General features: G+C 36.5%; 1 protein-coding gene across 1 annotated transcript in view; it reads left to right on the top strand.

Moving 5' to 3' along the window:
- Positions 1–13,840, top strand: part of CUNH12orf40 (chromosome unknown C12orf40 homolog) — a 65,776-nt gene extending 51,936 nt beyond the window's left edge. Inside the window, 3 exon segments of the mRNA XM_006086786.1 lie at positions 1,596–1,665; positions 9,961–10,043; positions 13,373–13,840. Of these exon segments, the coding sequence (XP_006086848.1) occupies positions 1,596–1,665; positions 9,961–10,043; positions 13,373–13,840 (621 nt within the window).
- The last annotated feature ends 203 nt before the right edge of the window (positions 13,841–14,043 follow it).

Genomic DNA, 14,043 nt, shown 5'->3' with positions numbered 1-14,043 from the left:
TGGGGTTGGATCAAAGGCTCTGCTGAATAAAGTTATTTCTGGCCTCATGCTGGGAGGGACTCTACTTTAACTGGTGGTTCCCATATTTGTAGTGTATGGTGATCTCAGTGAGCAGAAGAGGAAGTGGAGGATTGTGGAGAATATTTTTATGGGTCAGGGTTGGCAGTAGTGTACACCACTTCTGCCCATTACCAGAACTTAAATTACATTTCCAAATCTAGTCCAAAGGAGGCTAGGATACATAGTCTAGTTGTATGCCTAAGAAGAAAGGAAATCTGGGTTGGTTGCAACTAGACGGTTTCTCCTTTACCCCACCTATCTGTCTATCTAAAACTATATATATCTCAGAGAATGTATATTAACTGTAAGTCCATGATACATTTGCAAACATAATTCATATAGTAAGCCACAAAGTCCAAGAGATTTATCTAAGGAGTGATTGACATCATAGCCACATTCTCTCATAAAAATTTATTGAATTAGAAATCAACACAACAAAAAATGATGCTTAACCTCCCTTACTTTCTTTGACATTAAGAAACACTCTGGTTTTAAAAAATAAAAAGAAGGAAAGTTATGAATTATATAGAAACTAGAGGCCCGGTGCACGAAGATTTTTGCACGGTGGGGGATGGTGGGTCCCTCAGCCTGACCTGCACCCTCTCCAATCTGGGAGCCCTCAGGGGAGCCCTCTCCAATCCGGGAGTTTCTGTCTGTCTTTGCAATCATATGAGTGAATTGTCTGAGACCCCCAACCCAGTTTTGTTTGTTGCTCACAGAATAATAGAGGCATTTTTTTTCTTTGCTTCATTGGTGATTTCCTGGAAGTTTTAGGATATCTTCCCTTTAATTTTTCCTAGACACTCAGATTTTACTTATGTCTCTCACCTTTGCTTTCCCTCCATCCCCCACCACAGCAGTAACTTGCTGCAGGCTCACTTTGCTCTAATGTTTAGGAGATCCATCTGCCACCAGAACCACGATTCCCAGCATTCCTGGTGCTCCCTGTGCTCTGAGGCAGCCACGTCCCCCAAAGCTGCTGACTCTCCCGCTCTTCTCTCCTCCTGGTGCCTGTGTATGCAAATTAACCTGCCGTCTTTGTCGGGTTAATTTGCATATTCACTCCTGATTGGCTGGTGAGCGTAGTGGAGGGACGGTCAATTTACACGTTTTTCTTTTATTATATAGGACTGGTGGAAAACAAAACCAATGCTGTGCTCTACAGAAAATTTATACCTGTAAAAGTTTTTATTCAAAAAACCTGAAAATGAAAATAACAATAAATCTTCAAATAGCTTAATAGCTTTGTCTTTTTTCAACTGCATTTACTATAACTACCTAAAGCCTTTTCTGTTTGTCAGTAATTCTTTTCTTAGCAAGTGTTTATTCTTTTGCTTATGTTTCTAAAGCAATTTTAATTTTATTTATTGTTCATCACAGGCTAATGTTTCTACTTTTTAAAACAAAATTCTTTCTGTTCAGTTAAAGTCATATGACGGAAGAATACTATAGAAATGAATTGGTGGAATGAAAAGGGAGATATAAGTGGACATTATTGTATATACTTGGGAGTTGTTAAAATTTTTTTCTTCTAGAATCTGATTGAAGAAGGAGGAACATGTTCTATAAACGGTGCACCAAAATCTACAAAGAAAAACTTTAACAGTAAGTACATTTTATTTAAAAAAAAAACACATTGAAATGGAAATCAGTTCATTTAAAAAAAATTTTTATAAATGTTTTGCCAGCTAGTACTTTTCACAGTTAACTTAGAATATAGTAGTAGTTCAACTGACCTTTTAAATTTTTTGTTAAAATATATTACACATGATAAATACACAGTTTAACAAATAAAACATATCTTTGTACTCACTTTGTACTTTAAGAAATAATGCATAACAAATACTTTTGAAGAGCTTCTCAATTGCATTACCTCTTCTGCCCCCTAGAGGTAACTATTATCCTGACTTTGATTTTGTGATACTACACACACTTCCATTGCTTGGTTTTGAACTTTCTACAAATTGAGGCAAATTCTATTTTTTTGCAGCTTGCTTTTTTGTTGTTGTTCATCCAGCACTATATTTTTAAGTTTATCTACTTTAAATTTGTGACTCTAGTAATTTTATTTAATTAATTAATTTAAATATATTTTTATTGATTTAAGAGAGGAAGGGAGAGGGAGAGAGAGATAGAAACATTAATGAGAGAGAATCATTGATTGGCTGCCTCCTGCATGCCCACACTGGGGATCGAGCCCACAACCTGGGCATGTACCCTGACCAGGAATCGAACCGTGACCTCCTGGTTCATAGGTTGATGCTCAACCACTGAGCCATGCTGGCTGGGCTCTAGTAATTTTAATATTTGTTTACTGCTATACTGCCTTTTATTATATATAAATGTACCATAATATACTTGTGCATCTTTTGGCAATGATTATTTAGGTTGTTTTGAATATTTTGCCATGATAAACAATGCTACTCTGGTAATTCTTGGCATTTCACCTGCCACACGTGTATAAAAGTTTCTCTGGGGTATAGTTCTAGGAGTAGAATTGGCTAGTTCATGTAATACGCACATCTTCACCTCTTTAGGTAATACAAAATTGTTTTCCAAAGTAGTTTTGCCAATTTAAACTTCCATTAGCAAGAGATAAGAGTCCTAGCTGCTACATGTTCTCACTTAAACTGGGTTAGTTTCTTTATCATTGTTAGCATTCTATCTCATTATAATTTTATTTTATGTTTCCCTAATTGTTAATTAGGTTGATTGGCCATCTATATGTTATCTGTGAAATGCCTTTCATATCTGCTGCCCATGTTTATTTTAGGAATTTTGTTTCTCCTTATTAGATGTGTCTTTTAAATATAACTCCATGTATGTATCCTATATATGTTTCATATATCATAGATACTAATTGTTTGTAGGCTTGTGTGTAGCAAATACTTCATATCTGAGTGGTCTTTTTATTCTGTACTGTCTTTTTATGGACAAAAGTTTAGGACACTTTTTAGATATTCTGTGATAGAGGGAGTCTTTAGGATATGTAGTCTTCTAGGTTTCCTAGAAATCTTTATGGACTTTTTATTTTTTATTTAAGTTATGACTGTAAAATATTACCTTGATTTATATCCCTGTTATGTCTGCCTTATTTCCTTCTGTCTTATATGAGTAACTGTATTTGTTGGTTATGGTTTATTATTTCAGTGTTTTTTTAAAATATATTTTTATTGATTTCAGAGAAGGGAGAGAGAGATAGAAACATCAATGATGAGAGAGAATCATTGATTGGCTACCTCTTCGTGCCCCTCACTGGGGATCAAGCCTGCAACCCAGGCATGTGCCCTTGACAAGAATCGAACCTGGGACCCTTCAGTCCGCAGGCTGATGCTCTATCCACTGAGCAAAACCAGCGAGGGCTCCTGTGTATTTTTTTAAATAAAGCCTAAAATATACATAAATACACATGTACAGATGTCTTAGTTCCCTGTCTTTCTCACTGTAAATGTAATATAGGATATTTTATTTAACACTTGGAGTGCGGGAAACGAGTTAAGTCGGCTCGCGTGAATTGCGCGTACTCCGCGGGAGCCGTCTTTAACTCGGTTCATATAGATTTGCGGTGGAGTGCGGGAAACGTGTAAACTCGGGCCGATTGTAACTGCGTATTACCAAATATTTGTTTGTAATCCACCCTTTTGGTGGATGGAACAAAACCAAAAGACAGAGCCATCTTATATTTTGGCGGGAAATTCACCCGCACTCTTAATATAGAATATTTTATAAATGAATTTAATGGATTCATTTATTTAATAAAATATTTTATAGATTTCTCCATAACTAAACATTTCTTCATCCTTTATTTATGACTAGAGGCCCGGTGCCCCTTTCCCCACTGTGACCCTCCTCATGTGGCGCCAGTCTCGGGCAGCGCGCTTTGGCCTGATCCATGTGAGCAAGACTGAGAAGCAGGGTGAGGGGCGCAGCCTGGCCATCTGTGTGTACAGCTCCTTTGCTCTCTGAGTCCCGGCTCTAGCGACAGCAGCCTGGCGTGCTGGGCCAGAGGGTACTGCTCCGGAGGCCAGGAAGGCAGAGGAGAGAAACCCTGTAGACCTGCTGCCTGACCAGTAGCCCAGGACCCGGCACCATCAGAAATGGACCGGCTCAGAGCACACTGAGCTTGGGGGCAAGGCAGCTGCCTGTGAGGGGCCTTGCTACCAGCCGGCTCCTGGTGGATTGCACCTCAAAGGAAACCCGGTCTTTGGTTCCTTAGTTCAGTCTGTCACGGCTAAAGAGGAGAAGCTGGGCACATTTTAAGGGAGAATTAAGACTAAAACAGTGTGTTCTGTTCTGTGGAGATTGCTACCCAGTTGTCTTAGGCCTAAATTCCGGGTGATTGTGGGGCCTGGCTCTGCCACTGGGGCCCCGTCTTCCAATTGGCCTGTATTTGTTGTAAGGGCCCAAAGAGAAGAAGGGGAATAAGCTTTTCGATGCAATGGATTTGACCAGTAGACAAAGGAGAGTGCTGGGCTGTGTCTAATGTACACACAGAGACACCAGCTCAAAGTCTGCCTGGCCAAAGGGAGCTCAGGGCCTGATTGCAGAGCTTTCTGGTGGTTTCTGTTTCCTTGCTGAGGCTGTCCTCCCTGGGAAGCCTGGGGCCCATGCTCAGCTCCAGCTCAGTGGGTCTTCTCCAGGCCCCTCCCTCCTGCCCCCATGCTGGCCAGCTGGACCCCACTCATGCACGAATTTGTGCACCGGGCCTCTAGTTTTGTTACAATATTGCTTAGATGCTGTAGGAACTTAACTCCTGTTTATACCAATTAGCCTATGATAAAATTGGTTTATAGTTATATGTATGTTTTCACTTAAAGTTGCAGAATCTATCAACAACGTTAAGTGAGGACTTAATGTACATTGTTGTTGTTTTCAGTTTTTTTTTAATTTCAAGAAAAAAGACTTTAAATATAATAATGTTACATGTAATAAATCTTAATATGTCAAGAAAAACGATCTTAAATATAATGTTACATGCAATAAACATTAATATCTCAAGAAAAACTATTTTAAATATGATAATGTTACATGCAATAAACACCAATTATTCAAGAAAAATGATCTTACATATAATAATATTACATGCAATAAACATTAATATTTCAAGAATAAAAGGATTTTAAGTATAATAATATTACCCAAACTGTACTAACATAGTATGATATCAAAAAAGTTGTAGGAAATGTTAAAAATTTGCAAATAACAGGATTACTTCTATTATATTCTAGTATATTCCACCCCCTCTGCTCCCCCCCGGGGCTCTCTATCTTTGTTCATCAGTTTATGTTGTTCATTGTATTTCACAAATGAGATCATATGATATTTATCTTTCTCTGACTGGGTTATTTTGCTTAGCATGATGCTTTTAAAGTATATTTTGTTGCATATGAGTATTGGTACTCAAGCTTTTTTTTCTTTTCCATTTGCATGGAAAAGTTTTTTCCATCCCTTCACTTTCATCCTGTGTGTGTCTTTTGTTTTGAGTGGGTCTCTTGTAGACAGCATATAGTTGGGTCATGTTTTTGTATCCATTCAGCTACCCTACACCTTTTGATTGGAGCATATAATCCATTTACATTTAGGGTTATTATTGAGAGATTTTTATAGCCATTTTAATTCTGTATGGCTAGGTTTCTCTCTCTGTTTCTTCTTCTCAGCAATCCCTTTAGCATTTCTTGTAATGCTGGCTTGGTGGTGATGAACTCCTTTAGACTTTTTTGTCTGGGAAGCTCTTTATTTGACCATCTATTTTGAATGATAGCCTTGCTGGATATAGTAACCTTGGTCTCAGATCCTTGCTTTCCATTACCTTGAGAACTTCATGCCATTCCCTTCTGGCCTATAGAGTTTCTGATGAGAAATCAGGTGTCAGCCTTATGGGAACTCCTTTATAAGTAACAGTTTTCTCATGCTGCCTTTAAGATTCTCTCTTTGTCTTTAATTTTTGACATTTTAATTATGATGTGTCTGGGCATGGGTCTGTTTCGGTTCTTCTTGTTTGGGGTTCTCTGTGCCTCCTGAACTGGTGTGACTTTTTCCTTTACTAGGTTAGAGAAGTTTCTACCATTATTTCTTCAAATACCTCTATTCCTTTCTCCCTTTCTGCCTCTTCTGGCATACCTACTATTCTAATATTGTTGCGTTTCACATTGTCCCACAGTTCCCTTAAGCTGTCCTCCTGTTTTTTAATTGTTTCTTTTTTTCCTTTTTGGTTCTCTGATTGAGTGATATTTTCAACTCTGTCTTCTAATTCACTCATTCAAAACTCACCTTCCCCTAATCTGCTGTGTATTCATTCCAATGCATTCTTTATTTGTGTTATGCCATTCTTTATCTCAGACTGTTCTTTTTTCATAGTTACTATATCTTTTTTCATACTGTTGAGCATTTTTAACATCATTACTCTGAACTCTGTTTCAGATAAATTTTTTATCTCTGCTTCATTTATCTTCTTTTGGAGAATTCTCTAGTTCTTTCATTTGGAGGTTGTTTCTTTGTTTCCTCATTTTGGTTGTTTGGGTTTGTGACTATCTATTAGGTAGATCCTCTAAACCAGGGGTCCTCAAACTTTTTAAGCAGGGGGCCAATACACTGTCCCTCAGACCGTTTGGAGGGCCGGACTATAGTTTAAAAAAATACTATGAACAAATTCCTATGCACACAGCGGTTGCAAAAACACCCGGCCGGATAAATGTTTTCGGTGGGCCGCATGTGGCGCGCGGGCCGTAGTTTGAGGACCCCTGCTCTACACCTCTCAAGCTCTAGTGTAAGACAGTGTCAAAGGCAGTTTCTGACTAGTTGGACCAGGCAAAGACTCAAAGCCTCCAGAGACCTTCTCTGCCTACAGAGCAATAGGATTCCTACTTGAAGTGTCCCCAGTCAATAGTCCTCAGGTGTGGCGAGAGTTTTTTTTAACAGGGTGGGCAGCTGCTTCTGCCTGGAGGCTGTTACTTTTAATCTCTTAAGTAGCCTCAGGGCAAGGTGTTTTCCAATAGGGCAGTGGTTCTCAACCTTCCTAATGTCGTGACCCTTTAATACAGTTCCTCATGTTGTGGTGACCCCCAACCATAAAATTATTTTCATTGCTACTTCATAACTGTAATTTTGCTACTGTAAACTATATGTAATTATATATGTGTTTTCCGATGGTCTTAGGTGACCCCTGTGAAAGGGTCATTTGACCCCCAAAGGGGTCGCAACCCACAGGTTGAGAACCGCTGCAATAGGGTGTGTTGACTATTTTCCCCCCCAGGCAAAGCAGATGTCTATGTGGGAAGATGTCCTCTTCTATGTGAGGGAATGACTCAGCCCAGGAAACTTGGGATGTCTGCCTTCTGAGCTCTATCCCCTGAGTCCCCAGTCCTGGGTTCTGCTCTCACAGCTCCAGTCCACTTCACCCTCCCTCTGCCAGAGCACAAGGTGGGTGGCTCCACTGGGAATTTTTGTGCATTGGCCCTTTAAGTGGGTGCCTGAACTTTCAGCTGCCACTCCCTGGCAGATAGCACCCCACTGCTTTTCACAGCCAGATGTTATATGGGTACCCTCCTCAGTTTGATGCTCTCTGCTGGGGAGGCCAGCTTCGGGATTAGATCCCAGAATCTCAGAGGCATCCCCTCAGCTGAGATATCTCTCTGGGACTTCAGTTGCCTTCTGTGGGTGCCTGGCCAGTCCTTTCTTGCCTCCGTGCCTCCTACCAGTCTCTATGTGGTCTCCACCTTCGGTCCTTGGGTATCAGGGTTCTTTCCTGTGAGTTTTCCATTGATTATTTAGGAAGCCTTTTTGTATTTGAGTTGTAATTCCAGCTTGTTCCTGGGAGCATGTCCGTGCAGCAGCCTCCTACTCTGCAGCCATTTTTAATCTTGTACATTGTTTTTTAGGTAGATTTTTTCCAAATTCCCTGTTGTACCATGTAGCAGTTCCACTAGAAATGTGCCTTTTACTCCATAACCTCAGCAAGAGAAATTAATGTCAAATTTAGGAATTTTTGTGAGTCTTAATAAAGATGGAAGTTTGAGTTTGTAATCTGAGTGAAGCCCAGCATCTTTTAAAAAATGTCCAGTGGCTATTTGCATTTCTTTTTCCATGAATTCTCTATTTATATTTTTTCCTAATTGAGTTTTAGACTTTTTTCTTGATATTTAAGAATTTTTATATACTAAAGAGATTTAGGTTTTTGTGAAATGTCACAAATATTTTCTCCTACTTTGTTACTGGTTTTTGGTTTTTACTTTGCTTGTAGTGTTTTTTGTTTTGCAAAGGCACCGTTTTTATGCAGTTAATTTTATCAATCTTTTTATAATTTGCTCTACACTCCCAGGCTAAATTCACTTATATTTTCTTCTGGTATTAATATGATTTTATATTTTTACATTTAAATCTTTAACCCATTTGGAGTTTATCCTGATTTAAACTGTTAAATATGTATTGATTCAAGTTTAATTTTTTAGTCTAAAAGAAGCCCATTTTACTTTTATTTATCTTTTATTAAATTTATAGGGATGACACTGGTTAATAAAATGATATAGGTTTTAAGTAATACATCATCTGTATATTGCATTGTGTAAGTAAAGGATAAAGGGAGTCAAATATGTATATGGTGATGGAAGGAGATTTGACTTTGGGTAGTAAACACTGATTCAAGTTTTTTTGTACATTTTTTAAAATCCTCACCCAGGGATATTTTTCCATTGATTTTTAGAGAGAGTAGAAGAGAAAGTGAAAGACAGAGAGAAATATTGATGTGAGAGAAACACATTGATTGGTTGCTTCCTCCACACGCACTGACCAGGGTCTGGGCTGGGGAGGAGTCTGCAACCGAGGTATGTGCCTTTGACCGAATCAAACCCTGGAACCTTCGGTCTGCAGGCCAACGCTCTGTCCACTGAGCCCAACCAGCTAGGGCTGATTCAAGTTTTTAAAATGCATCTTTTCCCTAGGTGTTTATGATACCACCTTTATTATGTACTAACTTTCCATATATACTGGGTCTGGTCTGGTGCTTTCTTTACTGTTCCATTGGTCTTTCCTAATTTTCATGTGCTAATATCATACTAAAATTTTTATTATGATTACTTTATAGTATGTTTAATTTCTAAAAGAGTTACACCTCCCTTTGCACTTTTTTTTTGGATACAAAATTGTATGTTTAATCAGAATAAGAAAATTAGCCACAAGAAAATAAAGTGTTATACTGATAAATACCACAATCACAAAACCCAGAAAAATAATATTTTAATTAATTAATTAACTGCCTGACAAAGCCCATCAACCTTTTGGTGCACAGGACAATGCTCAACTGAGCCACTCTGGCTGGGCACCTTTATGGGAAACCCATTTTCACAAACAAGGAGAGGAGTGGTTAAGCTACTGCTGATCTATAGTATTTATGCATCATCAGGCCCACTTTTAAAGTTTATTTATGATCATAATTGAACACAGTAAGCAATAATGAAAGAATATCATAATGGATGCTTTGAATCATTTTTTTTCATATAGTTTAGATTGTACAATGAAGCTTCATTTACTGTATTAGCAAATATCTGGTGATTTGGTACTTAAAACTTGACTTATTCCTCCTTCCTGCAGGTTGACACTTTATTCATGAAAAATGGTTCATGTATTAAAAAAAATGCAATCTGTTTTGCTCTACTCATTTCTTTCCTTATGTATGTACTCTTATTTGTAGATAACAACCCTTTTAAATGTAGAATAAACCCATATGCCCTGTCAGAAACACAAGCTGCCAAGTGCCCAAAATGTGAACTAGTTTTGACATACTTGAAAATGCTCTATAGTGTGTTAGCTAAACTTAAGTTCACCAGTAAATATCTTCTGCTTATGTATATATTTTCTAGAGTATTAATAAATACTATTCTTCATAAATTAAACCTTTATTTTCAGATAATGATTCTTCACAGAGTAGTCTGTCTTCCAGTTACTCTCCAAGGGCGACAGATAGTTGTTTCAGTTCTAGTTCAGAGATGGTAAGTTATGCCACCCTACCTTTTGGGGGTTATTAATATATGCTCTACTAATTTTGAATTATTTGTATTTCTCATTTTACATTCTGAAAAAAGTAGTTGTACTAATAAATTATAGAAATAAATGTAAACAAAAATGTAAAAATATTAAAAATGTAAGAATATGAAATTAATATAAATTAAAATGAAAATGAGCATCATTTATTCACATTTATAACAGTGATGGATGTGTTCATTGTTATTTACAAAAGCCCTTCTTATCAAGATGTGTGTGCGTGTGTGTAAAATATGTGTTTATTTTAAAAGGTTTTTAAAAGAACCCACTCACAATAATTGAAACCCTAAAACAACCAAGAATACATACAAAAAAGAAAGTCTCAAGGCTTATATGAATAATTGGAGTGATGTCATTTTGAGTGGGAATGCTGCATTTCTCTTAAATCACGTGTTTAAGTGGAATTCTACTCCATTAATGCTTCCATTTTTTTTCTTTAATATATTTTATTTTTACTTATTTATTTAAAAAATCTTTATTGTTGAGAGTATTATAGATGTCCCTTTTTTTCCCTCCCTGGGTTCCTGCCCCACCCCAGGTCTTAACCACCCTGTTGTCTGTGTCCATAGATAATGCATAAATGCATATAAGATGTTTGGTTAATCTCTTCCTGGCCCCTCATCTCCTTCCCTCTGAGATTTGTCAGTCTGTTCCATGTTTCCATGCCTCTGATTCTATGTTATTCATCAGTTTATTTTCTTCATTAGATTTCTTCATTTATTTTGATTTTTAGATTCAATTGTTGGTAGATTATATATTTCTTGCCATTTTATGGTTCATATATTTGGCCTTTTTAAATTTGTTTTCTTCCTCTTCTTAAAGAATGCTTTTCAACATTTCATGTAATACTGGTTTGGTGGTGATGAACTCCTTTAACATTTTCTTGTCTGTGAAGCTCTTTTATCTGACCTTCAATTCTAAATGATAGCTTTGCTGGGTAGAGTAATCTTTCATCTGCCTTTGTCTCTAGCTCACTGTACAAACTGCTCTTGCTAAAGGAAAGACATCAATGACCTCAATGTTGCCAAATTCAATGGACACTTTTCAGTTTTATTTTATGAGAATTCCTAGTAACATTGATAAAAATAATTATTTTCTTGTTTTGAAACATTTGCTTCTCTTTGCTTTTATGATTACACACTGTCTCGGTTTTCTTCAGACCTCTCTGAGTGATACTTTAAGCTTCTGTCCATTTCTAGTCCACCCTTACCTCTATTTAAATGTGGTAATGATTAGGGTATGCTACAGGACCCTTTTCTTCTGTTAACCTACACTGAACTCTGGATGATGTTATATGCTCCAATGACTTCACTATCTATTCAGTGATAGTTCTCAAAACTTTAGCCCTGCTCCTTATTTAGATGTTCACTTTCCTATTGGATATATCTTTATGGATATTTTACAAAAATCTACTTATTTTCATACTTTAAAATGAATGCCCCGATCTTTCTGATAGTTCTCATGTTAGTAGATACATTTTTCAGCTGCTCACACTGGAAACCTACTAATTAACTTTGTCATTTCTTTCTGTCTCATCTCTTTTCCTGAACTACATTTATTCCATCACTTTATCCAATCAAGTCTGCCTCCAAAATAAAGTCCATATTTATCTACTTCTCTTCTGGTGTTAGTGTCCTAGTCTGGATATCATCATCTTGTTCTTGAACTATTGTGGTTGTTTCTTAAGAGATTTCTCTACTTCTACTTTCCCCACTTTTTCTCCATCATCATGATCTTTTGAAAACTTAAAATCATGTTATTTTTATTTATTCAGTGGATTTTTATTTTACTTTGGAATCTAAAATACAGTGGGTATAGGTTGTATGCGTTCTGGCCTTAGTAACATCTCCAACTTCTAGTATTCTCTTAGAATGCTCTCCACTCTCTGCAGGTACTGACATTTCACTTTCCTTAGCTTATTAGTCTCTTTTATGCTTCAGGGCTCTTATGTTTCCTGTTTCCTCTATCTTACTTTTATTCATCTTGTAGGTTTTAGCTTAACACTTGGAGTGCGGGTGAATTTCCCGCCAAAATATAAGATGGCTCTGTCTTTTGGTTTTGTTCCATCCACCAAAAGGGTGGATTACAAACAAATATTTGGTAATACGCAGTTACAATCGGCCCGAGTTTACACGTTTCCCGCACTCCACCGCAAATCTATATGAACCGAGTTAAAGACGGCTCCCGCGGAGTACGCGCAATTCACGCGAGCCGACTTAAGTATGTCACTTCTTCTAAAGTCCCTTCTTAGTTCCTCAGTGTAAATTAGGCCCCTCAGTTATGCTCTCAAAATGCTTCATACTTGTTCTTCCTAGTGTATTTCTCAGTTTATAATTAAACATACATGTGTATGCTTATTTGATTAATGTAATTTCTACCCACCCATGAGTATTATTGCTGTAAGAGAGTAGCTATCATATCTGCTTCATTCACATTGCAGATGCTAATGAATATTCATTTCTTGAGTAAATAAATTTATTGAGGTTGTTTTCTCTAACTTGTGCCAGCCAGTCTCAATGCTATTTCTTGGGCTTGCTTTTTCTATTTCAGTGCCAATCAGCTGAGGTATGTACCTCATTTTAGGTTTTTATGTTAACCTTGCTTTTTTTTCTCCAGCTTGAATAATCAATTTTATACAAGATATCTGTAAAAAGACTAGTAATTACAAGATACATTTTTCATGAAGTTGAAAGATTCAAGCTAGTAAATTGAAATCTAGACCTGTAAAAAGTTCTTAAAATTTAACTTTTTATATGTTATAATATTTATTGCTATTTAACTTTTCTTTTAGCTATTTGACTTCCTGTTAGTTGATAATTCTCCTTAAGTTATATGTTTTATGAGACTAAGCCCATAAAAGGTACAATATAGATATTTTTTACTTGCTAAGTCAGAGAGTGAATAATAGAAGCTTTATGTGCTAGCTATTTATTTCAAAATTATTACTTCTACCCCACTCTTTTAAGTGATTGAAGAGTATGCTGTATGCTATTTCCTCTGAGTGGAGGGTAGGGGGATGATGTAGCCTATGATAAAAGACAAAATTATTTTCTCTTTTTTAACTCATTTGTATTTTTACTACAAGGATTATTATTGTTCTGGCTATTTTAAAATTTCATAACCTTGATTTTTAAAAACCAAATATCCATCTTGATTTGCAAAAGTCTCTTCTGTGTTTTGAAATTTTTTGTACTACGAATTGGTGCTTTGAAGTGATTGAATGATTTTTTTTAAATTTAAGCATCATTTACAGAAAAATTACTAATTTTTTTTTTAGCCATCTGATGATGAAGATCAAACATTGCAGAAAATTGAAGATTCAAGTAGGAGATCCATCAAAACTGAAGAAACAACTAATAATTTTTATTTAGAAAGGATGGCAGAATTTCCACGTGATCGGATTGTTAAAAACAATGACAAAATTCATAAACAAACTGAAAGTTTTCACCAGGTCTCAATGAAAAGTAACACAGATCAGTCTGCACAGTCTCCGTATAATTCAACACATGTATTACAAAACCAAACCAGTAATAACTGCACTGTACAGTTTGTGAGATGTGATGCCTGGGTACAAACAGAGAGTGAACCTATAATGAAAGAAAGATTAGATGCTGCCATTCAGTGTGATATAATTTCACAGTGTAAGTGTAGAAGCAATGAGTCTTCTCTTTGTAATGTTGAAAGGTGCAGTGAAAATATTAAGGCAGATACCACTGGAGGGCAGGAAATCCTTAAGAACAACTAAAATTCTAAAATCTCTGCCTGATTTAGCATTTCACTTAATGTTCAGAATTTCATCAACATAGTATGGAATGAGAAAGTGTAGCTTAACACAAGGTGAAAATATCCAGAGGATATATTTATGGTTTGTTTTACAACATTTTAATACAAGTTTATATAGGTATTTATTTAGTAGCATTAATATATCTAAGTTTTTAGAAAAAATAT

The sequence above is a fragment of the Myotis lucifugus genome, unplaced genomic scaffold, assembly GCF_000147115.1.
Source record: "Myotis lucifugus unplaced genomic scaffold, Myoluc2.0 scaffold_30, whole genome shotgun sequence".
In the NCBI taxonomy this organism is placed as follows: domain Eukaryota; kingdom Metazoa; phylum Chordata; class Mammalia; order Chiroptera; family Vespertilionidae; genus Myotis; species Myotis lucifugus.
This window is presented reverse-complemented; position numbering and strand designations above follow the sequence as displayed.